The 27,654-nt window shown below is 35.9% G+C and overlaps 1 protein-coding gene across 3 annotated transcripts in view; it reads right to left on the bottom strand.

The window, feature by feature from the left end:
• The window catches only part of FCHO2 (FCH and mu domain containing endocytic adaptor 2), an 80,582-nt gene that overhangs the window by 6,616 nt on the left and 46,312 nt on the right, over nucleotides 1–27,654 (bottom strand). Inside the window, exons 12-25 of one of the 3 annotated variants that reach the window (XM_079330011.1) lie at nucleotides 23,196–23,250; nucleotides 20,901–21,079; nucleotides 20,322–20,336; nucleotides 19,908–19,932; nucleotides 19,200–19,242; nucleotides 18,835–18,929; nucleotides 15,060–15,569; nucleotides 14,348–14,451; nucleotides 11,351–11,480; nucleotides 9,739–9,798; nucleotides 5,988–6,099; nucleotides 5,244–5,399; nucleotides 4,207–4,339; nucleotides 598–797 (exon numbers count right to left, since the gene is read on the bottom strand). In XM_079330011.1, the coding sequence (XP_079186137.1) occupies nucleotides 598–797; nucleotides 4,207–4,339; nucleotides 5,244–5,399; nucleotides 5,988–6,099; nucleotides 9,739–9,798; nucleotides 11,351–11,480; nucleotides 14,348–14,451; nucleotides 15,060–15,569; nucleotides 18,835–18,929; nucleotides 19,200–19,242; nucleotides 19,908–19,932; nucleotides 20,322–20,336; nucleotides 20,901–21,079; nucleotides 23,196–23,250 (1,817 nt within the window). The remainder of the gene's footprint in view (nucleotides 1–597; nucleotides 798–4,206; nucleotides 4,340–5,243; nucleotides 5,400–5,987; nucleotides 6,100–9,738; nucleotides 9,799–11,350; nucleotides 11,481–14,347; nucleotides 14,452–15,059; nucleotides 15,570–18,834; nucleotides 18,930–19,199; nucleotides 19,243–19,907; nucleotides 19,933–20,321; nucleotides 20,337–20,900; nucleotides 21,080–23,195; nucleotides 23,251–27,654) is intronic. The other 2 variants (XM_079330012.1, XM_079330013.1) reach the window with 2 other exon arrangements.

The raw sequence follows: 27,654 nt of genomic DNA, 5'->3' as shown, positions 1-27,654 counted from the left end.
CTCTCTCTAGTCCCCCTACCCTCTGCCTGTTTCCACAAACTTGTAACGAAATTTCCTCCTATCTATGTCACACTTTGAAGTGCTACTGTAAATACAGGCTCAGCAGGTAGCTGCTTGTCTAATAATCTGCATGTATTGAATTGAGAGACAGTGCTAACTGGCTTATGGAGAGCTCCTCAGTTACAGAGCTTTGTTTTAAAACTATTTCCATTAGAAGCTAATTTTTAAGTTAGAATGTCAGGAAATCTTTTTTAAAACTGCCTTTCTGCAACTTTTTCTATATAATCCTTTTATAAAAATATATTGTTACACACAGAGAGAAAATGTTTTTTAACCATTTCAAATTACTGTGTTAAAATTGTCTATTCTATTGGACAAAAGATAGCAAACATTGAAAAATTGATAAAGGCTTGTATTATTACACAACTGGGATGTGCACTCACTGACTCAGTTTATGTGAATTGGCTGCACATGATCTGTTTTAGACCACAAAATATCTAGACATCTGATACTATACATTTTGCTATTTCTTCCCTTGAAATTTTTCAGGACACGACACTAAAGAATACACTGAAATGTATCTGAAAAAAATATTACCATTTTGCAGGTGGAAGTGACTGCATGTTTATTACTCCTCCATCTACTGGTACCACAACCTGAACATTAGACAGCGTACTAGGCACATTCATGGACTCTGGATTGTATTTATAATCCACTCTCACATCAGTAGTGCTAGCATCACATTTCCAGTAAGTTGCAAGGTTCAAGGGAGTAGACTGTATGCCATTTGAAGATACCTGTAAAAGAATAAATAATTGAAAACAATTCAATTAAAATATGCACCTTTTGGGCAGAATTAGGGGATGATGGTAACTAATATAAGTCTCAGTGCTGACAAAGTATCAAGAGAACAACTGACCCCTGAGTTGTTAATCACAAAATTTTGAAGACTGCTGCCTAAAGGAATTCTGGTTATGTTAATTTTAAATTAAAATAATTAAAGTTTTAAACTCCCTTTTGCTTGTGAGGCACCTTCCCGCTCTTTTACAACTTTTTGCAAGCTTTGTTTTTGTTGTGTTCTGCCTTATGTAAGATGCATGCTTGCAGCAAAATGACTTCATTCTTAGCAGTTGTTTGCTGTGTCACCCAGCCAGCCAGCACCAGAGAACAACACATGTCATTTTGGGACAGGCAGCCAGCAGAATGATTTTTAACCTCTTCAAAGCATTATTTTCCTGCTGCAGGAGGGTTGAATACTGCTTCTGTAGCTGAGCCCATTCTACTGTGCTGATGCATTCAACCACCTTCTCAATCTATTTGAGGAACCTCCTGTGTCCTGGTATTGCCATTTTTGGTCAGGTTTTTTCCAAAACGTTTTTTATCTGTCTGGGCTTCCATGTGCCAAAGCCTCATTTTTACATGAAGAATACACAGTACTCATTTCAGCAAACCAAATGGTTTTCCATCTTTCTCAAGAATTCTGTGTGCCTAACATGCTTTTTGCAAGTTCAGTATGCCAGGATTTTAAACTACACTAGGCAGATGTGAAAACTACAGGTATGAACAGCTGGCAACTTTACAGGTTTTTGTTGTGCAGACAGCTGTCTGAGATGTTCAGATACTTCAAGACATGCCTAGAAAATCCCTGTTCTCCCTTTGAGGTGAGTATGTCCGAATATTCATGAAGACTTTTTATTAACAGTCAAAACATCATCTCACTGATGCACAGAATGGCTGAAGTTGACAGATACCTCGAGGCTGGCTAGTCCAACCCTCCAGCTCATGCAAAGCCAGCTCCTGAACATTTCCAAGAGTGGAGACTCCACTATCCCTCTAGGCAACCTGTGCCCACTGCTCAGCCACTGACATATGAAAAAGACTGGTTCTGGCTGTTCAGAGGAAATCTACTGTGATTCAGCATGTGTCCTTTGCCTCTGATTCTGTCATTGGGCACGAGTGAAAAGAGTTTGGCTCTGTCCTTTCTGTGCCCTCTCTCAGGTGTTTATACATATTGAGATTTCCTTAAACTTTCCCTTTTCCAGGCTTAGGAATCTCAGCTCTCTCAGGCTTTATTCATGGGACAGATATTCCAGTCCCACCATCATCTTCATGGCTCTTCACTGAACTCTATCCAGTCTCATTTGCAAGGAACAACCCAGAACTGAACCAGCACCCCAGGTGTGGTGTCACCAGTGTTGAGGAGAAGGATCTCCTCCCTTCACTTACTAGCAGTACTTTGCCTAATGCAGCTCAGGAGACCATCTGTGCCTTTGCAGCACAAGCGTTTGGCTCATGTTCAACATGCTAACTAACCCACAGGATTCTCAGGTCCTTTTCTGCCAAGATAATTTCCTGTCCCAGTCTGAGGTTTCTCCTTAGACCCAAGATCAACTCAGAAGGACATGCAGTGGTTTAAATTCTGTTTCTTCCCGAAGCAGCCGATAAGAGATTGCAGGAGACAGTTTTCAGAGGCTTCAAGGATTGTTTATTGTTTCTTATCTCAGGAACTTTTTGCCCAGCTAACAGCAGTCTGCTCAGCTGGGCATCCAGGGTGGAATCTGCCTGGTGAAGGCAGGGCTTATCTTATATAGTCTAAATTACTTGTTACATGTTTATAACAATTTTCCAATACAATACAATCTTGATAAATGGTCCAGCTCTGACCCCATCCAATCTAAAAGTGCCAGCATGTCACCCAGCATGGATGACAGGGAGAAGAAGGAGGAAGAAGTATCCACCCCCCCAAATTCTCCACCTTGGCCACGTGTCCCTTATAACAAATATTCCCAAAAGTCTATGTATCTACCTTCTAACAATCTCCTCTCTTTACTAATTTTGGTGGCTTGTTTCCATTCCCTCTGTGTTGGTAATTTACCCCAGGAGTTAGAATTCAGTGCCTGAGACACCAGGGTCTCACTGAGGGGTCTTTGAGACCCTCGCCAGGGGGGTTTTGAGACCCTCAAGGAGGCCAGAGGTATGCTCTGGGCTCCCACAATTTCCAACTGGTGACTCCCCAAGTATGCTTCTTGAACTTCATGAGGCTCCTCTCAGGCCATTTCTGCAGCCTGTTGAGCCCTCTTAGGAGGGCAAAATGACCCTCTGCTTTATCCAGAGAGCCATCCCTTTTTCGTATCATCAGCAAACTTGCCAAGGGTACACTCTGTCCCACCATTCAAACCATTATTGCAGCTATTAAACTGTAAAATAAATATGTCCCCTGGGGGTCAGTTCACCTCAGTGTCTGCTCATCCAGCCTCCAGTTTTTCACCAGCTTCTCTATATGGATTCTGTGGTAGGTGGTGTTGAAAGGCATTCTGAAGCCTGAGCAGACAATATCTACTGCTATGCCCTAATCCACAGGGGCAGTCATGTCACCACAGAAGTTCATCAGCTTGGTCAAGCATGACTTAAGCTCAGTAAATCCATTCTGACTACTCCTGTTCTATTACAAAGTGATAAATCAGAATGTCGTACATTCTCAGATAGAATCACAGAATGATTTGGGTTGGGAGGGTCCTTAAAGATCACATGGTTCCAACCTGCCCTCATCATGGGCAAAGATAACTTTCACTAGACCAGGTTGTTCACCGCCCTACCCAGTCTGGCCTTGAACACTGCCAGGGATAGATGGGGCATACACAACTTCTCTGGGCAACTTGTGCCAGTGACTTCATCACCTTCTGAGTACAGAGTTTTTTTCTTAATATCTAACCTAAACCTACTCTCTTTCAACTGCAAGCCAGAACCAGGCATTAAAATTTATCAGTGACAGCATCCAAAATTTACACAATTACAAAATCAAAGACAGTGTGAGTTCAAAGTGCAATCAGTCCCCATCAAATCTCTTAAAGGTGAATTTGACTTTGCTGACAAATATCAAGAAAAACATGTTTGAAGCTTGCTTGCAGGATTGGGCTGAAGTACTAGCAAGCCAAAGCAAGCCCTGTATCTTAGGGAATGACATGAAACATAGTAGGAATATGCTAAACCTGGGTGGAGTCTACATGTTGTAAGTAAAGACATACTCAGAATTAGTCTAGATGAGGGACGACAGTACAAAGAACAATTCATTTAATTTCTGGGTATATATCATACCTGTTGGAATTCTTTAAAAGTTACAAAAGGATAATAATAAATAAAATAAAACAAAACAAAACAAAATAAAATAAAAATAAAAATAATTAAATATTAAAAAAAAATGTTTACCTGATACTTTAAAACATCCACATTGTAATAGGATGCAGATGGATTCTGCTCTGATAGTTTCTTGAGGTAGACCGTTATAGCTTGCATGTTCATCCAAAAGTCCTTAGTACTGGAGTCACTTTGTGACTGATCACTACAAAGACAGAGCATTAATTAGGGGTGAAATATTACACCACACATTCAAGAAAACTAGACATTTCAACTTTTTTTTTCCACAATATACTTTTTCAGTATAATTCACTTCATTAGATACAGCTCTGCTAACATTTCAGCTATAAACTGTCTTGTCAAACAGTGATTAAACTTAATTTTGTATTAATTATTCATTGCATTAAGTATGAACTAATAAAAGGAAATTAAATACAAAAGGATATGTGCATATGGTTTATTATTTCAGAATTTTAAAATACAGCATTTAAAACCATTTAGTTCAAATAATTTTTCCAATAAATTAAATACAAACTGCTCAGCTGAAATGGATTTCTGCTAAAAAATTCTAGCTTTTCTGTTAGTTTTTTTAAAGAATATCTCCAAGTGCAATTCCAACAATTATCCTACTCAATCAGCAATCTTTTTTTCCTACAAATTCTTCCAAGCATGTTGTTACACATCTGATAGACAGTTATGTAAAGAAACTGATTTGAGTAGTGATTCAGATTTAAAATACACTAGTAGATGGGAAATAAAGAGTATATGAATCTCCTACTACTTGTTTTTCATTTAATCCTATTGTTTCATCATTTAGTTTTACCATTATTACTACTGTGTGAAGAAAATATTTATAAAATGCCTATGAAAACACAGACACACTTACAAATTATTTTATGGCTGTTATACTCAGCACAAGTTTTAAGCCCAGTAATCACTGAGATTTTTAATAATGGCAGTGGAGAGAACTAAGCTGAACAAGATTAATTCAGAAAATTAAAATATATGTAATTAAATCAACCAGACTACAAATAATTCTGATTTACATATACAACAACTCATACTTTACAAATTATGTAGCTTGCAATTATGTTTAAAAAATACAAAACCTGTATACAAGTTGTGCATTTGGAAGAATCTGCTCTAGCTTGCTTGTGTTTTTCACTCTGAAGCAGAGCACAGCAGGAGATGGGTTGCTGGTGAAGACTTTAATAATCCCACTTGGGAATGATATCGTCATATCACCAGTAATCTTCACAATACATCTAGAAGAGAATAAAAAAAATCAGCTTCATTGCAACTCACTAACTGCCTAGGTCTAATAATAATTTTAAAGCAACCACTGCAATTTTACAATCTTATTAATTGAACCAGAAAATCGGTCTCAAAGGGTAATGTGATTATGTATTGCCACTTTCAGCTTGGAAATAAGATGAAATAAGAAAGAAAAAACAAACTGCTTAAGCATACAGTAGTCTTGGATATATTTCAAGATTTTAAAACATGGCACAGCTCTCCTTAGGCAAGGCCTAAGTAGCATAGTAATGGATGTGACAGGGAATGAAGTGCTTTCAGCTGCACAAAATTACATGTAACACCTACCTGGCAATAAAAATCCATTCTCAGTGCTTTCACTGAATATGTTTGTAAAGCAGGTATATATGAACTCCTGGCAGGATGCAGGCCATTACAGAGCAATAAGCCACTGTTGTCACTTACACCCAGGGAAAAGAAAAACCTTTGAATTCCCCTTTTAATGCATACTCATTCCCCTCCCCCAATATGAAAAGTAGACCCAGTGTCTTTTCTTATTATAACTCAATACATTCAACACAATTCACTATTTAACTAACTTTGTAGGATCAGCTCCTTTAAAGTAGGCGTTAACAGATTCAGTAAGAGCTACTGCAACAGGCAAGGTGTCCTGGTTTCCAAGGCTGACAGGGCTGGGACCACGTGAAACACCTAGAATACATACAGTGTATAATTTAATTTTCAAAAAGCTTAGTAGATTTCAGAATGGTTGACTACAGCTGTAATTTTCACAAGAGTTTACACCAACATCACAGTGTCATCTGAGGTATTACTTGTAAAGTGTGTAGAAATACATAAACATAATACAGTACAATTGTACCACCAAAATGCTGCTCAGTAGCCTAAGATCATAGATAGGACTATTGGTATGACATTACATAAACAGACACAAGGAAATACATGAGACAAAGGAACACTGCATTAAAATGGCTATTGATGGGGGTGAAGTCAACAGACTCAAAGCAAATTGACTAGAATGATTTTTTTAAAAACCAAATCCCTACTGTATGCTTTTTATATGAAAAAATGCATGATAAAATGATCACAGAAATACAAAGAATTCACTTACAGTAAAAATTAACTTAAATGCAAATTCATCAATATTACCCCACAAAAGTGAATTGTTGAAAATTCTTTTAACTTTTTCAGCCCACAAACATTGCAACTCCCAAGCAGAAATTGTTGCGGGCGAAGTCTTCATTTGTTGCTTGTGCTAACACAATACAATTCCAATATAGACCTATAAAAATCAATCAAGACCTCATGCTAAAGCTTTTTGAAATACACATATACAGTTGATGGAACAGGTTGTCATGGGATTTAATTTTCCACAATTTTTCTATACATGTATGGAATACAGAAGATAATATTGGAAGTTTCTTCTTTTATAGTGCAGCAGCATAGTAGAGAGCATCTTATTATTTTTTTTGTACCATGAAGAAATGAAGATTGTCTGTATCAAATAGCATTACCTATCACAAAGGAGGTGTTAACAACTTTTATCTTTTCATAAACAAATTGAAAAAATTCTCTTTCATATCATAAGGTGGAGACAAAATAGTTCTTCTGAATAATATATAATATATAATATATAATTTGCCCATAGCAAATTAAACATATTTACTCTAAGTGGCTGTCCTTTCTGAGCTCTTTCAGAAACAAAAAGGAAGCTGGTGCCTTGCTCTTCACAGAGCACCTAATATCTTATATTAGACCTTAAATTAAGATAAAAGTGAATGAAGTAGTGACAAAATGAGCAAAAGACATGAGCTGGTTTAATTCTGCTACCTCATATCTCTCTCTCCATTACAATTTCTCACATAAGGTAGTAAAATGCTCAGAATGCTTCTCAGTACCATGCAAACATTTGTTCAACACTTAGATCTAAATGAACTAATCAAAAGTGTTGACACCAAAAATTCTTAAATGAACTAATTATTATGATTCTAAAACCCACTGATTTATTCTTTTTTTCAATATGAAAAAAAATCCAGTAGGCTGTTTTTCTTTATTTTTTCAGGCAATAGATGAATCATCTGGATAGATGGATTCCAAGGATTGTTCTCTCCCTGAAAACTACCAACAAAAGCTGTGATTCTCAATAGTCTCAGGAATCCAAAATTATTGCAAGAGGCAAATGTGCAATAAAATAATGAGTTATCAATAACTAGAAATTCTGTTTGGTGAAGTACTGAACTCCAGCATTATTCTTCACTAAAACCAAAGTGTACTCTCAATGAATGTGGGACTGCAGTTGCTGAGCTGCTTTAATGTCTTTTTCTGCCAATTTACTAAGGAATAACAAACAACTGTAGAGCAGGATTACTTTGTGTACAGGTGTATCAATTACTTTAAAATCTTTTACTTAATGGCCTTATGTACATTTTATAGCAATATTTCAAAAATTATGCAGAGTAATGCCAACATATTCATTATATTCCTATTGGTAAAAGACAAATACTGTTTACTTGAATGAAAAGTGAAATTTTTTTTAGAAATAGTGACACTTTTTTGGCCCTTTTTTAGGGAACACCAAAGCGAGTACATATGTATATATATTTCTCTGAGACCTATTTTGGGAACTACAAATGAGATCACTTGTCTTTCATTTGCTCTGCTCTCATTATTCATCACCCTTTGACTCAAAAATTTATGCATTCTCCTAGAAATCAATAAAATAAAAAATAAATAGATTAGTCTACATTCAACAAGGCCAGTGCTGGGTCCTGCCCTTGGGTCACAACAACCCCAGGCAGTGCCACAGGCTGGGGCAGAGTGGCTGCAAAGCTGCCACAGGAAAAGGACCTGGGGGTGCTGCTGAGAGCAGCTGAACATGAGCCAGCAGTGCCCAGGTGGCCAAGAAGGCCAATGGCATCCTGGCCTATCCCAGCAATAGTGTGGCCAGCAGGAGCAGGGCAGGGATTGTCCCCCTGTGCTTGGCACTGGTGAAGCCACACCTCCAGTGCTGTGTCCAGTTTTGGGCCCCTCAATTCAAGGAAGACATTTTGGTGATGAGCCTTTACAGAGAAGTAGAATGGAACAACAGAAGGGTCTGGAGAATAAGTCATATGAGAAACAGCTGAAGGACATCAGGGCATTTTGCCTAGAGAAAAGGAGTGATAAGGGGGACCTTCTCATTCTCTACAACTGCCTAAAAGGAGGGTGTAGCAAGGTAGGGGACAGTCTCTTGTCCCAGGCAGTCAACAACAGGAAAAGGAAATGGCCTCACGTTGTGCCAGGGGAGCTCCAGGCTGGACCACAGCAAGAATTTCTCCACTTAGAATTGGCTGCCCAGGAGGTGGTGGAGTCACCATCCCAGGAGGTATTCAAAAAATGGTGATCATTCAATGGCTGGACTTGATGATCTTTTCCCAACTTTCATGATTCTGTCATTCTATCATATGAAACAAACATATCTGCTTTTCCTGATGCTGAACATCATAGTTTCGTTGCCTGGCTGATGACAGTATAATTCAATGCAGCAGCATTCAGCTTCAGGGTTTTCTGTGTCTGCTGTGAGGTTTCAGAAGCATGTAACAGATCTGCATGAAGGAACCTCACTTCATCTCAGGCTGCAGCCCAGATTAAGGCTCCAGCTCTATCACCTTTGGCAGTGATGGCAAAGCTGGCTTTAATATCCTGCCACCTGCCTCAGCCTAATCACCACTATCAGCCCCTGAGCTGTGCTGACACAAGAGCTAGTGACATAACCATTCAAACACCTTCAAGGTGCAGACCACAGCTGCAGAACAAAAGACTGGATCATTGGTCATAAAAAGGGCAGAAGAATAAAGCTGATCAAATGGTTTTAGTTCAGTTTAGGAACAAAAATCCAGACAGTTTTAGTACTGGCTAAAAAAGCTGTCATGAAAATAAAATTTATTTTAAAAAGTACTATCTTTATTATGTCTGTCTTCTAAGATTTGTACTATATGAAAATATAGAAACATTATTACCTGTTTGTGTTTGGTGAAAGAGAATAGTCAAAGTAAAAATATATTCACTTCACTTGAAAGAAAGTAGTAATGACAAACTGAAGAAGCAAAGACAAGTTTCAGTTGTTTACGGAGCAGGCAAGTGGATAGAAGATTACATTGTAGAGAAGTAGTTACATAAGTTTTGGTGATTTCAGCAATATATAACTTATTACATAGTTGAGATGCCAAGCAACGTGTATGTGCCAGATACCAGAAATATCTGGAGAAACTTGTTTCAAAAGAAATACAATTTTATTAGATGTAGTTTATTAGGATGATTAGTTAAGACATAAATGTGCTTTGAGTACAATACCTGGTGGTGTCTCACAAAGCTTTTCAATTGTAGGAAGATTTCGAATGAAAAGATCATCGTCTATTACATTTAAATGAAACAAAACATTGCAAGAAAACAAAACATTTCAAGCAAAAATAGATGTTAAAATTAATATGAAAAATATTTTGCAAATTATATTAAAGCTAAAACATAAAGGAAGCACTCAATAACGTATGCTTCAAGTTCACTTGGAAAAAGATAATCAGAGTCGATTCTCCATTATTCAGCACAAATGGGGTAAGGGGATAACACTGGATTGTGCAAAAGTCAAAAGAACAGAAAAAGTATTGCAAACTATATCCTCATGCCCCAAAGTATTTCAGCTTTTTGCACTGCCCTTCCCATTTTCCCAGGAAAATGCAATCAGTGCAGATGGAACTGCCCTTAATTATTTTTCCTAGGCCAGAATAACAACCACATCACACCTAGTGTCAGCACACGCCTCCTTACCTTCTGCCTCACCTCAAGATTTCACTCTGCCACTGTTTCCAACAACACACACACATATCTCCCCAGAACTGGGGATATTGATGCTCCTGCCACCAATTTTTGGTTCCTCGACAACAGAGCTGAGACCTGAGGATGTGAGCCTGGGTAGACTCTGGTAACCAAAATATCAGTTGTGTTTCTGTGATGCTTCTCAGCATTTGTGAAACTGGTGGACACTGAACTGCAAGAGCTACGGTCGGGCAGGGCATAGTAGCTTTTCTTGGAAAAGGGTGGAAACAATTCCACTGTAGAACTCCCACTATGCACAGCACAGATGCTCTTCTGAGCTGCTGAGCCTGAGTGGCAACAAGCATTGGCAAAAGTAACATTTGCAGATAACTGAATGATAACTTGATTTAGCTTGTGGCTAAAGGTGTAATGGTATTCAGGAATTAAACAGTTCAATACTGCTAAATAAACAAGTTAGCATGTCTTAAGCCCTGTCCTCCCCAAACTAACAAAAAACCCTAACTAACTAAAATCTCCTTTTGATTTACGATAATCAAATATGAAAACTGAAGGGTCTTCCTTTAAAAAACAAGAGTACACCTTCTGAAATTCATGGAACACCATGAAGACTAATTTCTTTCTCATCTTACTCTTTCTTGTTTAATTGTTTGTTATGTTTTACTGCTCAGCTTATATTTTTAACTAACTTGAAGAAAAAGATGCATTAGATTTATTATTTGGAAAATAGGGATCAACAAACAAAATTAAAAGAATCTAAAAGAACTGAGTTTCATGAACTTTTATATTCATTAAAATCTTTCTGTGTCCTTAAGTATTTCTGCACCTATATAGTAACATCTTCTGAACAAATATATAATAACATGTCGTACTTGATGAGTATACCAGCATACCAAATAAGAATTCATGGAATGTTAATTGTGAATAATATTTCACTAAAGAACATTCTATAACTGGATCTATGGTCTAATTTAATTTAATCTACTTTCCCATGTCTCAGTGTCATTTAGAAGCAGACATTGCAAAGGATGGACTCCCATATGAAACAACTAACTGCAACAATGGCTCTCACAACAGGTACAACCTAGTGGCTGAGTTGTGCTGTTTCTCAGGATAAAATGGTTAATTAACTTACCAACTGTAGGTGTATTTGCTGCACTGAGGGAAGCAGAAGAGGATATAGAAGAAATGCTCTCTGCACGTGCCAAAGGAGCTGCTGGAGGTGGACTTGAGTTAGAGGTCAATGGAGGGCTGAACGGCCTAGGCTGAACAAAAGAGATCACAAGAATATGACATATTTTAAACTGATGAAAAAATATTATAATTAGAAAAGTTCTTACCTCATGCCCTAATCAACTTCATAATATTTCTCAACATGGTTTCTTTTATGTTTTATCTACCCTAGTTTTTAGTGTAAAACAGAGAATTTGCATTTTCCATTGGAGTAAATTGCATAATTTCATATATTTTAGGGGTTTTTGACAGAATCAAATACAGAATCAAGTCTAATATATTTGAATATGCAAAAGCCTGTTGATAATAATAAAACAAGACAGTATCAGAAACTAAGACTACAGCCCTGTATATGTGTGGCAAACATAGATGTAGAGAGCTAAAACAGAGCTACTAATGAATTGGAACCAGAGGGCAACTAAAATAGTTGTGACTGGAATATAGGAGCGAGAGAGGAATAGACTATTGGACCAGGCTTTTTTCAGCCTGGAGAACAGAAGCCTAAGAAGGGATTTATTAGCAGTCTCCTGGTAGGTAAAAAGGGACATACAAAGAAGTCAGTGTCAGGCTCTTCCAAGAGATTCAAGAGCCACAGCAAAGAAATGGCAGCTGGACTTTGGGAAAAAGTCCTTGCAACCTTGCAGTAAAATTCTGGGACAGGCTGCCAGATTGGCAGATTGTGAAATCCCCCGTTCTGAAGGTTTTCAAAACTCAGCATGTGCCTGAGAAACCTGATACAATTTTGAAGTCAGCCCTTTTTTGAGCAGGTTGGCCAAGAGAATTGAAAGTCTTTTCCACTCTAAATCTCTGGATGGTTTCAGGATACGCTTAACTGTTACGGTGTTTAACTAATGATCATTCTGGAATTAACCTATTTGAAAGGTGCTGAAATCCCTGAAGCATCATTTTGGCAGGATAACTGTAGAATCCCAGAAGATAAAGGGCTAATGTGTATGTCTGGAACACTGATATCTGCAGAACTGTGGCACCAACCAAGGATTGATGGTAATAACAGACAAAGACTGTTGATAATGATCAAGGACTGTCGGCAATAACAATGGACTTTTTGTACTGATAGACAAGGCCAAGGCCTGCTGGTAATAACCACAGACTGTTGTTAATAAGCAAGGGTTATTGGTACTACCAGGCAAGGTCTGCTGATAATAACCAAGGATTGTTGGTAATAACAAACTGAAAAAGAACAAGATGTGGCTGGAGAAGGGGCTATACAGTGGTAGGCAGCACCTTTCCATGACAAACATCCTGTTCTGGCTCCTGCATATAAGCACAAGTACAGGTACAGTTCAAGTGCAGGAATGAGGAGTGAGCATGAACTGTAGTCGGGTATCAAGACCATGCAGGACATCCAAAGCCCTCTGACTGAATTCCAGAAAGGTCTAAAAGAACTAACTGTGCATGATGATTAATTTGCATAGAAAACAAGAACCTTAGCTCTAAGGTGGGGAAAATGTGTCTATAAAAATGTACCCCAAACAAGGTGATATCTCCAGGACATTCCAGGACATTCCATTAGCTGAACTCTTTCTCTGTTTCTCTCTCACTCTTGCTGTTTATTTCCTATATTCCTATACCTCTTATTTTTTATTCTACCTCTTTATTCTGAACCCACAGTCATGTGCATATATAGTAGGTCAGGGAGTAACATACTAATTTTCATGCCAAGTGCATAATTTAATAGAAAAGCTTTGGGAGTTTTGTAGACCTTCTACTTTAGTCATTCCTTTTGACCACTACTATTTGTGAATCTCGGGTGTTTCCTTCCCCCTAAGGACAGGATGTCACAGTAACTTTTTCTTTCCCATTCCATTGTACTTGCTGGCTTTGATAGAGACTAGGAGAATTGTAAAAGGAGTTAATGTAATGTCTTCATATAATGAAGACAACTGACAACCATCTACTAGTATCCAGATTATAGTAAATTTCAAAAGCAACAGTACAAAATGAGTGTTCAGGATCATACTTTATAGCAGAACAGTACCATATTTAATTATGATGACATGAAGAACAGACTCCTTGGGCTAAGAGCAATTACTACAATTCTGTATTGGAAAGAAAAAAGAATTTCAAAACTAACTCTGTTCTGATCCTACAAAAAAGCTAAACAGTTTTATTATATTTTGTCAATTCTGTCAAAGCTGATGAGAATTTTGTTTGTACTAAGAATGTGGTGAAAGTATCTTGCTACTTTGAAAGTCAGTAAAAGGATTTTACCACAGGAACATTTTTCCAATTCAGGAAATCGAATGAAACTGCAGAATACTAATATTTACAGAGTAAATTAGGCATGGCCCAGTCTGATACGCTGTTTGGTAATTTGCATTCTTTACCACATTCCTTATCAGCAGGTACCCCATACTGCAGGCACATACAGAGAATGCACAACTTCTCACTATCCCCACAGGCAACTGCTGTGATCTGCCACCTCCCCTCTCCCCAAACCAGCACCAAGTGCAGGGAGAAGTCACAAAAGGGCTACTTCTGTCAATATACAACTGGAAAAAAAACCCACTCATTTCCCAAAGCTTTGGTGATTTCCCTAAATCAAGGGAGGTTTGTTAATAACTTCACTAGTATTTTGCATTTTAAAAACTTCAATCTTATGCATCTTTCATTATCAAATTACTGATCTACTCAATTAAAAATACTCAGTTGATGCAAAAATTATGGTTTGGACCTTTGTACTTGTGTTAATAATTACTTCTTGAAATAAGATACTTATCATAAACTATTACCATGCCTATTTGGCAATGTTGAAAATCTGCTTATATGATTTCTTGAACATTGGCTAGAAAGTAATTCCACTGTAACAGTGTAAATGAATGGTGTATCTGAAATCAAATAAAAATGGCAAACAAAAAAAATAATAATCAATACATACTATTTCATTAATCCCACTAAGTTTCCCAGTCGACAGCTTTGGTCTTGAAGCAGGCCTTGGAGGGGGTACAATAGTGCCCACAGAAAGAGGAGTGGTGGGCCTTGCTGAAAGAAAGCAAAGTTAAGAAAGTATTAGAAAGATCACACTGTACATACATAGTTATTTACCCAAGTAGAATATCTGATGTTTCTACTAGAAGTTCCTATTGTACAACTGTCATGTTTTAAGAGTTGTAAAATTGTACACAAATTGTAAGTGCTTTTAAAATAGTGCCGCGTGATACCCTGAAATGTACATCTTCAACTGCACCATGGACTTTCTCACTGACCCCAAGTGATTTTATATCAACCACTCTTGGAAGCTTGTATGTAAAAGGAATTGGATTTGGAAATACAGTTAATTAATCTTTGAGATCTATTGCTGTCTGACATCCCACAAAAAGACATTTCCATTTCTACAAAAGCAACATTGCATAGTTAAGAGAAAGCAATGTCTTTAAGTGAATCATTTGAATTTTCTTCTTAATTCAAGCTGAATATTTACTTCACTGTACCAGTTGGTATTAACAAGCAGTTTAGTATATTTTAAGTAGGAAGATGAGTTATTTTAACATCAGTTGAGCAATAATGGCAAAAAAGAAAAATGAATCCGAAGTTTGCTTTTTGGAGTCAGTTATTAGCAAAGAGCAGTACAGAATGCATGCTTGGCATACCCTTATTTGTATGAGCACAAGAAGACACTACACTATAGTCCAGTAGTGCTGAAGATGGTGCAGAAGATATTTCAGCAGCAGTGCAAGTTTCTTCAATGAATAATTGTTCATGGCATATAGAGTTATTGAAAAGGTCACTTTGATCCTCAGAAGCACAGATGTTGGAAGAATTCCCAAGCAAAGCAGAAGAGGCAAGGCAGGCATTTTCACTTTTAAAATGCAATCTTTGGGGCTCCTTCTTGTCTGTGCATGTATGTCTAATTGCAAGAAGTTCATCAGCAAAGGAAATCCACTGACTCTGAGACCGTGAAAAACAGGATAAAGTGCTGGTATTCCCTGATGGCACTGCTGTAACACCAGATTGGCACAAAGTGCTAATGGTAAAGCCTGGTGAGGATGGGCTTGTAGACCCAGAATATGTCTGGTGTCCAAGCAAAGACTGAGATATTCTACACCCAGGCAAATCAGTGGTAGATGAGGAGGAGCTCCTATTGTGTTCTGTTAGGGTAGCTGAAGGAAAAGGGAAGAATTGAAACTAGGATCGACAATGAAAAGATAAAAATTTCAATATTCAAAAAAGTATTCAATATCCACTGCACAAGGATTACTAGCTAGCATGAAAAATAACTGTTCTACTAAGGTAATCTGCCAAACTCACAAAGAAAAGAAAGAAAATGCCAGTTAGATTACATATGTACTTCATTCATACTGTTAACCATGTCACTTTCCATTTTTTAGTACCTTAAAAAAAAAAGTTATTGCTTAAGGATACTTATTACTTAAGGCTCTATTTCTCACAGCTTTGCTTATTCCTCTTACTTTCTACCTGTTGTGGTTTAACTTTTTCTCATCTTTGTTTTTCCCTTCTTTCATCCTAGTCCATTTTTGGTTTCTCTCCACAGCTTTCTGTTTTTAATTTCTTTCAAAGTTATTTAATCAAACCTATCCTGTTCCTTCCAAAGACTTTGATCCTCTTAGCCCTAACATTTGTAATAGGAAGGTGCAACAGATTTGGCTTTCAGGTGAATGAATGAAGACAACGGAGTCACAAGATTTTGTCTGATAGTTATTCTGTCTGTATGAATCTGTGTCTAGTGAGTAACACTATGGATGATAGTGATACTATGGATCATCCATCTCAGTTTTTTTTCTCTCTCATCCTATGGTTTTCTGACTGCTGAAAAAAGGAGTTTTCCAGAAGTATTTCCTGCACTTGCTGTTGCCTGTTGCTCTAGATGACAATAGAAGCAGAAAATGCAAGGTTAGTCAATTCTCAATATCTTGCAGATTGGCAGAGCTAGAAGCAACAGCAGTGACAACCAAAATGAAGAAAAAAAAAGAGAGAAACACATTTAAAAATTTAGATCAAAAGTACAGTTGTCTTCTCTGTAGTGGTCCTTTTGCCATAAACAAATACATTCTCTGAGTTCCCCTAAACATTAAAAATTTTAACACAGCTCTCCCTTTCTAGCAGATATTTTAAATATCATTCAAAGGCTTTAAAATACTACTATAAATCCTATTTAAAAACAATGTGGAGATGTTAAGAACTATTTTAAAAATACATGTGGATGAAAATAAGGAAGATAACTAATAGAAGCATTTTTAAAATATCAAGAGATAGCTAAAAAATGTCGCGTTTGTTCGAGATTACAAAATTAGCTTAAACTTCTAATAAAGTGGGATTCTTCATGGATGACCGAAGATTACTTCTGTGCTGCATAAAGCACTGTCTGCTCAAACACCAAGGTAGTTTAAGTGTTCAATGATTAACACAGTTATAAAACATTAGTTCAAAAAACATTTAAAATGTAAGGGACATATGCTGTATTCCACACAACTAATGTATGTCATTTAAATTTTGAATTGAGATTTTAAAAAATGTTAAGCACTATCTTACTACTAACCTTCAAGGTGAAGAATAAACACTGATTTCAAAGAAAATACAATCAGATAAGTATTTTTAAAAAACTTTTAGAACTAACTTGTAATTTAGGAAGTATTAGAACTCAATTTAAACAACATGACCTACATTGATCCAATTTTTTTTTTGCCCCAAATGTGTTGGGAATTTCTTGTATTTTGGAACACTTACTGTCTATTTCATTCTACAGATTATTTCACTAATGTAAATATCTTAGTTAACTCCTACAGTCCTTGAAATAATTATCAGATAAAGTTTGCCATGGCACAGATGTATCTAAACTTAAATTATGCCCATAGACCCTCTGTAGCACCAATTTCAATGAAGATGAGTATGAGGATCAGGGTAGATGACTCCTTGCCAGATACAGTTATAGAGGATATTATGGATCTCTGACATTATTCATTAACCAGAGACTACTTTCTCCACAGTTCTGTTGCCAGGAGGAGCTGGATGAAGATTTCCTAATCTGCTTTCACTTCCCATCCAAGCACAACAATAAACACCCAAATATAACTGCAAGCACCAGCATAAGTTAAGTATCCTCTGCCTTTCTCTGCAGACTCCAACACCAGACCAAAGCTATCAAAACAGAGTATTTTAAGAAAGCACAATTTCTTTTCAGAATATTCCAGTAATATATTTTTCTCTAGAATTTATTCTTAAATGTGTTACCACACACATGGTGGATTCACTTGCCAATACTACAGACTGATTAAGTCAGGATGAGAAAATAATGATGAATTCTCTAAGCCAGATTTGTTAAAACCATAACCTTTAAGGAACATGAATTTGTAGTGAAAGATGAAGTTCTACTTAAAATCTGAAGTGTCACAAAATAATGTTGACTGTTGCTAAAAGAACATTACTTAAGCCAAGAAATAACACCAGTTTTTCAGAATTCTCCTATTGTCACATGTAATCTTCCATTTTGTTCTTCAATCTGCATGATCAAGCACAGAAAAAAACTGCTAGAAAGCCATATCATGAACATAGAAGTGAGGACAACTTTTGGAATATAAGTACTTAGTTTCCTCAAGAGTATGGGAGGAGAAAAGTGTCTACATTAAGAGAAAATTAAGATGTTGGAGCAAAGATACACAGCAGGTAGACTGAAAAGAACCATAGAATTATTTTTTGCGAAGACTGGGTTTCAGGAAATCTTGCTAGTGTCCTACCAACACTAATATTCTGCAACCCAAAATTCCTACGCAACATGTGCTCTCTCCCTCCACCTCCCATATGCTACACACCATCCTTTTCCTTGCAATATTGCTGCTTTATCTTAGGACCTTAGCTTAATTCATGTCTCAATCCTGTCATTTTTATCTATCCCTCCTTGGATTATGCCTTCACATCTCCTAACGGAATCATGACTTCCTACAGGAAACAAGTTCCTTACAGCAAAGCTCTGCAGTGCCTTTGTACTACATAGCCCAATTGACTTTCCTGGAAAGAAGAGATTCATCCCTATTCATTGTGCAAGCTCAGCTTGTCTCACAGTTCCTGCAACAACCTCCATTTAATCTCCCAGCCATACCATCTGAAGAAAAAGGATTACATTCTAGATGGCGAGCAATTATTCAGTAAATATAAGAAGGCAATAAAAAAAGGAAGTAGCAAGATAGAATTTTCCTGAAGTGTCTAGCATTCCCTCTTCCCTCTTGCTCTCTAGCTTGAAAGACTTATATGTTGCCTTCTTAGTCCTGTAATACTTCTAAGACAGCATATTACTTTATAAAATTCTATCATTTATGCATCAAAGCACGTACCCTTGCAATAACTGAAAAAAAACAACAGTAGAACATCCAGAAATAAGGCAAACACAATTTCTACCATCAAATATTTTACCTGAAGAGGATGAGGATCCCAAAGAAGCTGAAGAGGAAGATTCAAGAGAAGTGCTGAAGAGTGGATCCCATGCCAGAAAGTCACTGTTCCCCTTTCTATATTAAGAGTTAAAATTTGAATAGAAATGAAAGATTTATGCATTCATAAAAATCACAAACTTCAGTAGTAGTTTGATAATGTATTAACTATAATAACAGCAGAATAGTTTGGCTTTGAAGGGATCTTTAAAAATTCTGTTCCAACCATGTTAGTATCTACTATACCAGGTTGTTTAAAGCCTCTTCCAGACAGGCCTTGAACAAAAAAAAAAAAAAAAAAAAAAAATCCTGCAAACCAGCATTTGATAGAATTTTAAATTAACTTACTCAGTAGTTGGAGCAGAAAGTTTTGATTTTGTTAACTCTTCACCTAAGAAAAAGACACAAGATTATCACTAAAAATGTGAAATACAGAATAAAAATTTAATTTTTATTATAAAAATATAGTTAATGTTAATGTTGGCAGTTCAAAACAAATTACTATCAAAATGGAAAAAAAGAAAATGTAGTATTTCTGATAAGTTTAGATATTCCTGAAATATGAGAAGACTATAGGTGCCCTTCATAAGGAAACTTCCTCCTTGAATTATACAGTTTACATCAACATTGTCCTTCAGCAAATCTGGCCTGGTTTCCCACTGGCAAAAAAGCCCCAACCCTGAATAATAAAATCTAATGCTCTATCCTCTGTGTTGGTATTTTACATCATACACATGATGTGCTTTGCTGGTTTGTGGATCATACTAAACTTGAGCAGGTGGAAGGGTTTCACAAACTTGCACAGGAGTTTTTTCTTTGGGGAACCCCTTTGGCAGCTGGATGTATTCCTTACTACTATCAGATACAGGTTTATCTGATCTCCTCAACTGCCAAGAACATCCATAAGGAAGAACTATATAAAACTAACAAGCAAAATATTTTGTTCCATTTAAAATACAGATATTTAAGAAGTTTGTGTCTCCAACATTTAAAAAAAAAAGAGATTTGCTGTCATTCTATGTTTAAAAACTAACCGACTAAAAGATTCACACTTACTGGATGAATTTTGATTCATTTGTGCCTGAAACAAGAAAAAAAAATTAGGAATAAGTTCTGCTGTGAAATAGTCCCAGAGTTCTTATTTCCACTCAACTTCTTATGAGATATTTTGTTTTCAATGCCAGGCAAAAACATCATAAGCTTACAGGAGACCATGGAACATGAACCTGGACAGAGTAACCAGTGCACACCTGCAATCCCAGTATGAAAATGCAGGAATAAATACTATAGAGCTGACAAAAGGAGCAGCATTTTTAAATCTCTTTACTGTCTGGGACAGAAGATGAATCAGCATATCACACGGTAGAGATGAAACAGAACATTCCTCATGTTTCCCCAGTAAGTCCCCTCACATACTACACTTACTTAGTTTTAACTACAAATGCAAATAAAAAGCCATTCTCTACTTACAGGACTGTGCCTCTGCTTTCAAAATGAGGTGAGGGAAAAAAGAGAAAAATTATTATTTTAAAATGTTATGTGGACTCTTTCCCTTAATATCAGAACTAATTCTATTCTGACCTGAAAACTGTATTACTTATCATCTGGTGATACAAAGATTATTCCATGAACTGGCAGGAAAAATCAATAAAGCTGCACTGCAAATGTTATATGTATCCTCATTATATAATCTGTTTCAAAAGACTTCTATGTTAGTGCAAACTAATTAGAAAATTATGTTAAAAGCTACACCCTGCTAACTCTAAGACATAATTGAATGTCTTTTGGTGGCAAAAGCACAAAGACAAGAAACCAGCACTCAAAAGACTCAGGGGAAAGTTTAAATATGAGAAAAATATTTAATGTTATACTGCAATATAAAAGTGCAGTTTAAATATATAGGCATATAAAGTGTACCAAAAGTGACCTAGTGCACAAGAAAAGAATTCTTGAACCTAGAATAAATTCTGAACACTACATTACATCTTTACACTACAGTTTCTTTACCACTTTTCTACACATTAAAAATACAAGAAACAAAAAACTTACAGATATTGCTGGAGAAAGAGTGATGTTCCCTATGGATACTTTTAATTCATCCAAAGAAGGCATAGTATATTGAGAGTTGTTATTTGGCTGGACAGGTTTTATTTCCACATGGAACCTCCTGGGTTCATCATCTTCAGAGTCAGAATCACTGGATGAATAAAAATGGTTCTCTTTGGTATGTTTTTCTCAGTTAAGGTGGAAATATCTGAAAGTCATCTGCTCAATCTGCTTCATCATTTTACTCCACAAAATACTCATATTAAGTGACGTCTTGGTGCACTTACATACATCCACTCCAAAATTCACTCACTCAGTTAAAATTTAGGGGTTTATTCCATTTATCTTCAGAATGGTAATTCTGTTCAGAAAAACATGATGCCATATGACTGAAGAATGGCAGTATCTGCCATATAACTGAAAAACTGCATAAAAAGGCATGAGATTAAATTTAGGATTCTAAAGCAGCAACTTCTGCATGTAAAATTATAATTTGCAAGACTCCAACAGGGATTCTAACAGACATATGAAAAATGTAGAAATCTTTTAAACCAAATAGAAAAGAAAAGCCTAAATTCTTTAATGAGCAGTGAAATGTCCATGGTACCTAACATAAACAGGGAAGAAACGAGCAGGATCCACTATTTCCTGCTCCTTTTATGGTGTGGCAGTGAAAATTTTGTAAGAAAGGATGCCAGTTAAACAGAAGGCTGCACTGCAAACTGAACAATGTCAGCTGCCTAAAGTACTGTCATCTTTGGATAAAAAGGAATCATGATGACATCTCAGCCTCCAAAATACGAAAAATAAACAGCTCTTCATATGCACAGCAGCCACATTGAAGAAAAACTCTGCAAGGCCCAAGCTAAGTCTTTAAAACCGCATTTATTTTGGCAAGAAAAATTTGCAAATTTCCCTCTACAGAAACACTAAAGTTTTGTAACACCTGGAAGAAGTGTGCACATTCTCTAAGTCAATTCTGCTGTTTTCACCTGAAAACATGACAAACATTTGCTTTAAATTCTTTCAAACTATTCCATAATGAAGTTTTAAACCTGAACCCTAAAGACATTCCACATTCCTTTCAGCTGAAAGGATCTAGAAGTTGTGGTGAGGAAAAAGCCAAATATCTTCATTTTATGCCTATCTCTTCCTTCAAAATGAAGCATTTATAGAAAAAGTTTCAAAGAAAAGTAATTCTAATTTCATCAAAAGATTTCTTGTCTTGAAAGTTATCACTGACCTCATGGATATTTTTCAATGAATGTATGCATTTCCACGTGTTTCACAACAAAAAAGATAATAAAAAAAGAATCATGCATCATAAGCATGAACGTTGCTAACTTCTCTCTCACTTTCAGAAACACATGCAAAGCATGAAATAATAGTCCTCTTAGAACTGGATAAAATTTTGTCACTTTTATATCAATTTTGTAAAAATGAGATAACCCCAACTGCTTTTATTGCTACATGACTTTTCCAGGTGGGCAATAGAGGCATATTCTGCAAAGCTGATGAAAACAAAGTTATTATGATAAACTGCAAAAACTTTTAGGCCTAAATCCACCTTTTACCTGCAGTTCCCAGAGAATTCAGTGAATAAATTTCCAAAAATTAGCTAACATAGGCTTGCTTAGATCTATGGTAACTATTCCAAGTTTTGAAGCAGAACTTTCCTCTGTGGGGGTAGGGAAAAAAGTAGACAAGAATTTTCCTCTAAAGCAACAGGGGAATGACAAAGAGAAATCTTGAGCCTGCATGAAGGTAACTCAGAACAAAATTTATTCTGTATATGAGAAGTATTATTAAAAAGACAGTAAAAGCTAAAGAATCAACTGGAAAAAGCATGTGGTGTAATGACTCCATTAAGTAACAGAAATTTTAGTTCTACACTCTTCTAGTGATACAAAAAAATGTGCAGGTGCAGGTATAGAACAGAAAACCGTTCAATACGCTTTAAATAGTTAGCAAACTTTATAAACTCTCAGAGCTTTTCAAGGAAAGAGATCTGCATGGAATTTTGGATCTGCATTGGATCTGGCTATTGTTTTGCTTTTTATTTTTACTGTCCTCTTAAAGTTCCCAAGGTAGCTGATCTAATCCAATCTTTAACATTTGCACATACAGATCCAAGAAAAAATATGGTTCATTTTACAAAAGCTATCAATGTAAAAATACAAGGTTGCAACATAGGCTTAAATGTCACTCTTCTTCATTAACTCTTTAGTCAGTACTTCCTCTCTTCAAAGAATTGCAGTAACAACAAATAACTTGGCACAATAATAGTAAAAAGGATATCCTGTGTTGCTTCCGGTTTAATGCTGTATCCTTCATCATCTACATCAGGAAAGTTCTAAAAATAACAACAAAAATTATGCTATTGATAAATAGCTAAAAAACATGCCATTCTTACATCAGACTGAATTTTACATAATTGACAAATTAAAATTAAAACAACTCACAAAAGTGATTTTTATTCAATATCATTACAATTATCTGAAGTTATGATCTGTTATTCAGAAGTTGTGTGACAAGATACCTCAGCACAGAATGTAACAAAAGCTTTAAATTTCCTGTGACAAGTGGCAAATTTGAAATGCATCCACTCATATTAATCAATCACTAATTAATTACAAATTGATTAATTACTGATCAATTACTCTATCAAAAATCCACAGACAGAAATCAACATTATTTTAGCTTTAGTACTGAGATAGATTAGGATATAATTCTCTTGACCTCAGAAAAATTTCCCAATTTTTATGCTCTCAGCTAAGACACAAGATGTTCTGATGACACAGAGGCAAAACCTCTGTAAGTACTCGTCAATGTTTAAGTATGCAAGCCAAAGAACGGTTTGCAAATTCCTCTGATAATTCACTAAGAAGCATTCTCCTCCACACAGCGTCCTAAATTTAGCATTTCTGCAATAAATGGAACTTACACATAGCTCAAACTTAGTGCTAAGAAAAGTATAAGAAATACAGCCCTGTACAGATGTAAGACTCTACCAAATTAAATACTGCATCAAACTAAGGCCAAAAAACAACATTTAAGCTCTCTAGCCTTAATATCATATAGGTGCAATTTCTTGAAATATGTGCAAGATCTAGACTTCACTGCTAATTGTTTAATAAATAAATAAACACAACAAAAAAAAGTACTAAGAGTACAATCACACGGTCCAATACTTTAGCTCTACTTGCTCTAATCAAGGTACTTAGCTACGCTTGACCTCAAGCTGACCTTGTTTATATACCAAAACTCACTAATGAAACTTGACATCAAAGTAAACAGAACAAAAACATATAGCTATGGAGTAAATATGTTTTCTTGTAATACTACAAATTCTGAATTTTAAAATTTATTTAGTTGTCACATCAGGTAATTTTCCATAGATCAGGATCATTCATCCTTAAGATGAATTGAAAAATCAATAAAAATCTTTCAATATACACTTTTTGTACAACTGGACTGTATGTGTAAAGGACACTACTACTGGGTTAACACAGCATACAGTTAGCTGGCAAAACTTCCTATTTTGATATAAAATTGTGAGAGAACTTAGTTTGTAGAAGTTATTTTCATTTATATTATTTTTAAATTACTAAATAATCTCTAGGATAAAAAAAGCGCTAAAATATTAAAGTATTTAACTTTCTTAATAGTTTCATGATAATTATCTCTGATCATGGTAACATACTCAAAACATCTGCTCCTCAGAAACAGCATGCAATCTGTTTTCACAACTTCAGGTACATAACAGAGATGGATAATGTACAGCTTAAGTTCTGAACATAGGAGAAGAAACTCCTTCCTTCTCTTTCAGCTAGTCTATTTTACCACTTTTCAAACCCTGTACTGAAAACTTAATTTATATTTTTTTCCTATATCTAAAATTTAAATACATATAATTTCAAACATCTGACTCTAAACAGCATATACACACATAAATAATTTGCTTTGTATTTACAGCTATGTCAGTAATTCAGATAATTCTTGTGCCAATTTATGATCATTCTTAACAGCTGCTTTAATTAATTAGATACTGAATTTATATTTTTGTGTAAACCAATGTAAAAAATGGGTGGAAGAGATATTTGATATACCTTTGTATAGAGAAAGGCAAATTGTGTCACACACAAGCAAAATGGTACTTAACAATCGTAAAGTTGAGTAGTAATTTCAAAATACTGTTCTCAGTATTTTGAATGGTTGAACTGGTGAATGTTTTGCGTTCTGAAATACCAATATATCATTCACAAATCTACATTTAATAAAAGTGGTAGGGAACACAGCAACCTGAGAGAGACACATACACATGAATCTGATGCTAAAGAAGACATTTACATCTATTTGAATAATTTTTACTCCCTTTTCCACACTCCTACAATTACAGAACTATATATTATGGTATGGATAACCGTGTATCTTAACTATGAGGCACGCAATACAATTAAGACCTGATTTGCCTACCATGCTAATCAGAGGTTAAGTTCACAACCTACATGAATACATGTATAATTTTTGAACTTCAACACACAAGACGATCTTTGTAAACAGGGGGATGTGGAGGTCTGCTTTAGTCCCCTATGCAAATGTGTAGTGGCCTTTGCAGTCAAAAAACTCCCAACAACCTCATTATGCATGTGAATTGAACTCTGCAGAAGCAACTGGGAAGGTGGACTTCCAGAAAGCCTTTCTGAGGTTCTGTTAAAGCAATTAAAGTTGTAGCTATAAAAACAATTAAACATGTAGCTATAAAAGTTTTTCCTGTGTTTGCAGACATAATGCATGTTGAGATCTTACATAGATTTAAACATATGCCAGAAACTTAGATAGTTTACCTTTGTCTTTGCCTTGGCATATTCTACAAGCTTTCTGGGGTTAATAATTTTTCAAAGAAATAAAATATAAGGCCTTGATAAATTAAATAAAATTTCCTGTATAAGAACCTTGAGGACTATGCCTTCTATCAACAAAACACATTTTTTCAGTTTTGGTAAACTAAATAATTTGATAATTTAATCTGAATAATTTATTTCAGCTTCCTTGCTCTGTCCCATCTGTCATCCAAAAGTGACTGAATAAGCCACACCATCACCATGTCATTAGTCTCTCTGGGGCTACATACAAAGGACAAGGGAGGAACATATGGAGCACTGCAGCCTAGCTACTTCATTTGGCCCTTCCTTTGCAACACTAGTGCTGCTGACAGGCTGGTCATCAGCCAAGAAGCAAAGAACCTTCATTATGCTCTAGTTTGATTTCTTTCTATTTTCTCTTCTCCTGGGTTAACAATACTGGTTATGAGAGCTCTTTAGCAAGTTTTCTTGAGGGTATGCTTCAAGATGCAGTGCAGCTGAACAGACCACTCTATTTTTTTCTACCAGAACTCAACTGGCTTCCTGTAATCCAGATGAGGACTCCAAATAAGCAGCTGAAGCTCATAGGCTAGAACAAGAGAACAAAAAGCCTCTCCACTTTTGACATATTTGAGATGTAAATTTGACTCTGGCATATCCTTACGTTAAGACAGAGGCATAATATTGGCTTCTTCTCCTTAGGGTGCCTATTAACCCAAAAGACACAGAAGAAGAGAGTAGACAGTCAGTTTCTCCTATTGTTAGAAATGCAGAAAGGAAAATGGGTATTCAAAGTGTCCCTCTCTTGCGCTGTGATAGAAAGCCTTGTCCTCAATAGCAGCTATTTGAAATATGCCAGAACAAATTGCTGTGAAATGCAAATAAGGAAAAATACTTGAACTTCACTAAATATTAGGTTATACTTGTGTTGCACTTTTCAGAATTTGATGGTTTCAAATTCAGCCAGTCCCCAAAAATAAAAATGGTCTATAATTTTATATAACTGCAATTATGCTACACTCATATGTGAAGAAGTTAATGAAAAGTTTTGGATTCCTTAATATGCATTTGCATTTTAGTTTCCCATGAAAAAAACTTTCACCATGTTGTTCTGTACATCTGTGACTCCCTTCCTAATTACTTTTGAACTTGCTGGACAATTTCAAATGGATTTGGCAGAAAGAATAGAGAACTCAAAGATAATTACATTACTACAGTCTTCATGAAAATAGGCAATGAAGTAGAAGAAGAAGATCGGCAAGCACCCCAACCAAGGGAAGGGTTGCAATCCCAATTTAGATCTTGCTGGACACAAGTAGATCCTTGTAAAATATTCCTCAGAAATAAAAATTTTAGACCTCATATCTTCCTAGAGAACATCTCTAGAGACACGGAAAACTCATGGGAAATGAGACATTTCAGCCTTTAGAAAGGCTAAGGGAAAACCCCCATACAGAGTCAGTTTTTAGTTGCTATCTCTTTCCAGTGCATACACTTTCTACTACAAACTTTCCAATCCTCTTAATTACCAAGGTTTAGCATAATGGAAGTTACACTATAGATTGACATATAAAAAACTCAAGAATTTTAAATCTCATGAGATATTATATTAGAACAGAGACTGGTTATTGAAGTGGTCAACCTTTTTAAAAAATATCAGTTCTCAGTCCATAGCTGCCTACTCATGGGCACGAGAAAACCTCTTACAGCAGTTACAAAAGAATACTAACAGGAATTAACAATTTATTAATTTATTTTCCAGTATATATATAATCTGCCAGCTACAAAAAAGAGGAGTATAAGCAGATCTGTCTTACCACAGATAAATTTGAGAGCATCCATTTTGGGATGAAAGACATTTTTGACCAATCTCAGCATTTTGTATTTGGAAA

This window comes from Erithacus rubecula (genome assembly GCF_903797595.1).
Source record: "Erithacus rubecula genome assembly, chromosome: Z".
NCBI lineage: Eukaryota > Metazoa > Chordata > Aves > Passeriformes > Muscicapidae > Erithacus > Erithacus rubecula.
Note: the sequence above shows the minus strand (reverse complement) of the source record. Positions and strands in the feature narration are given on the sequence as shown.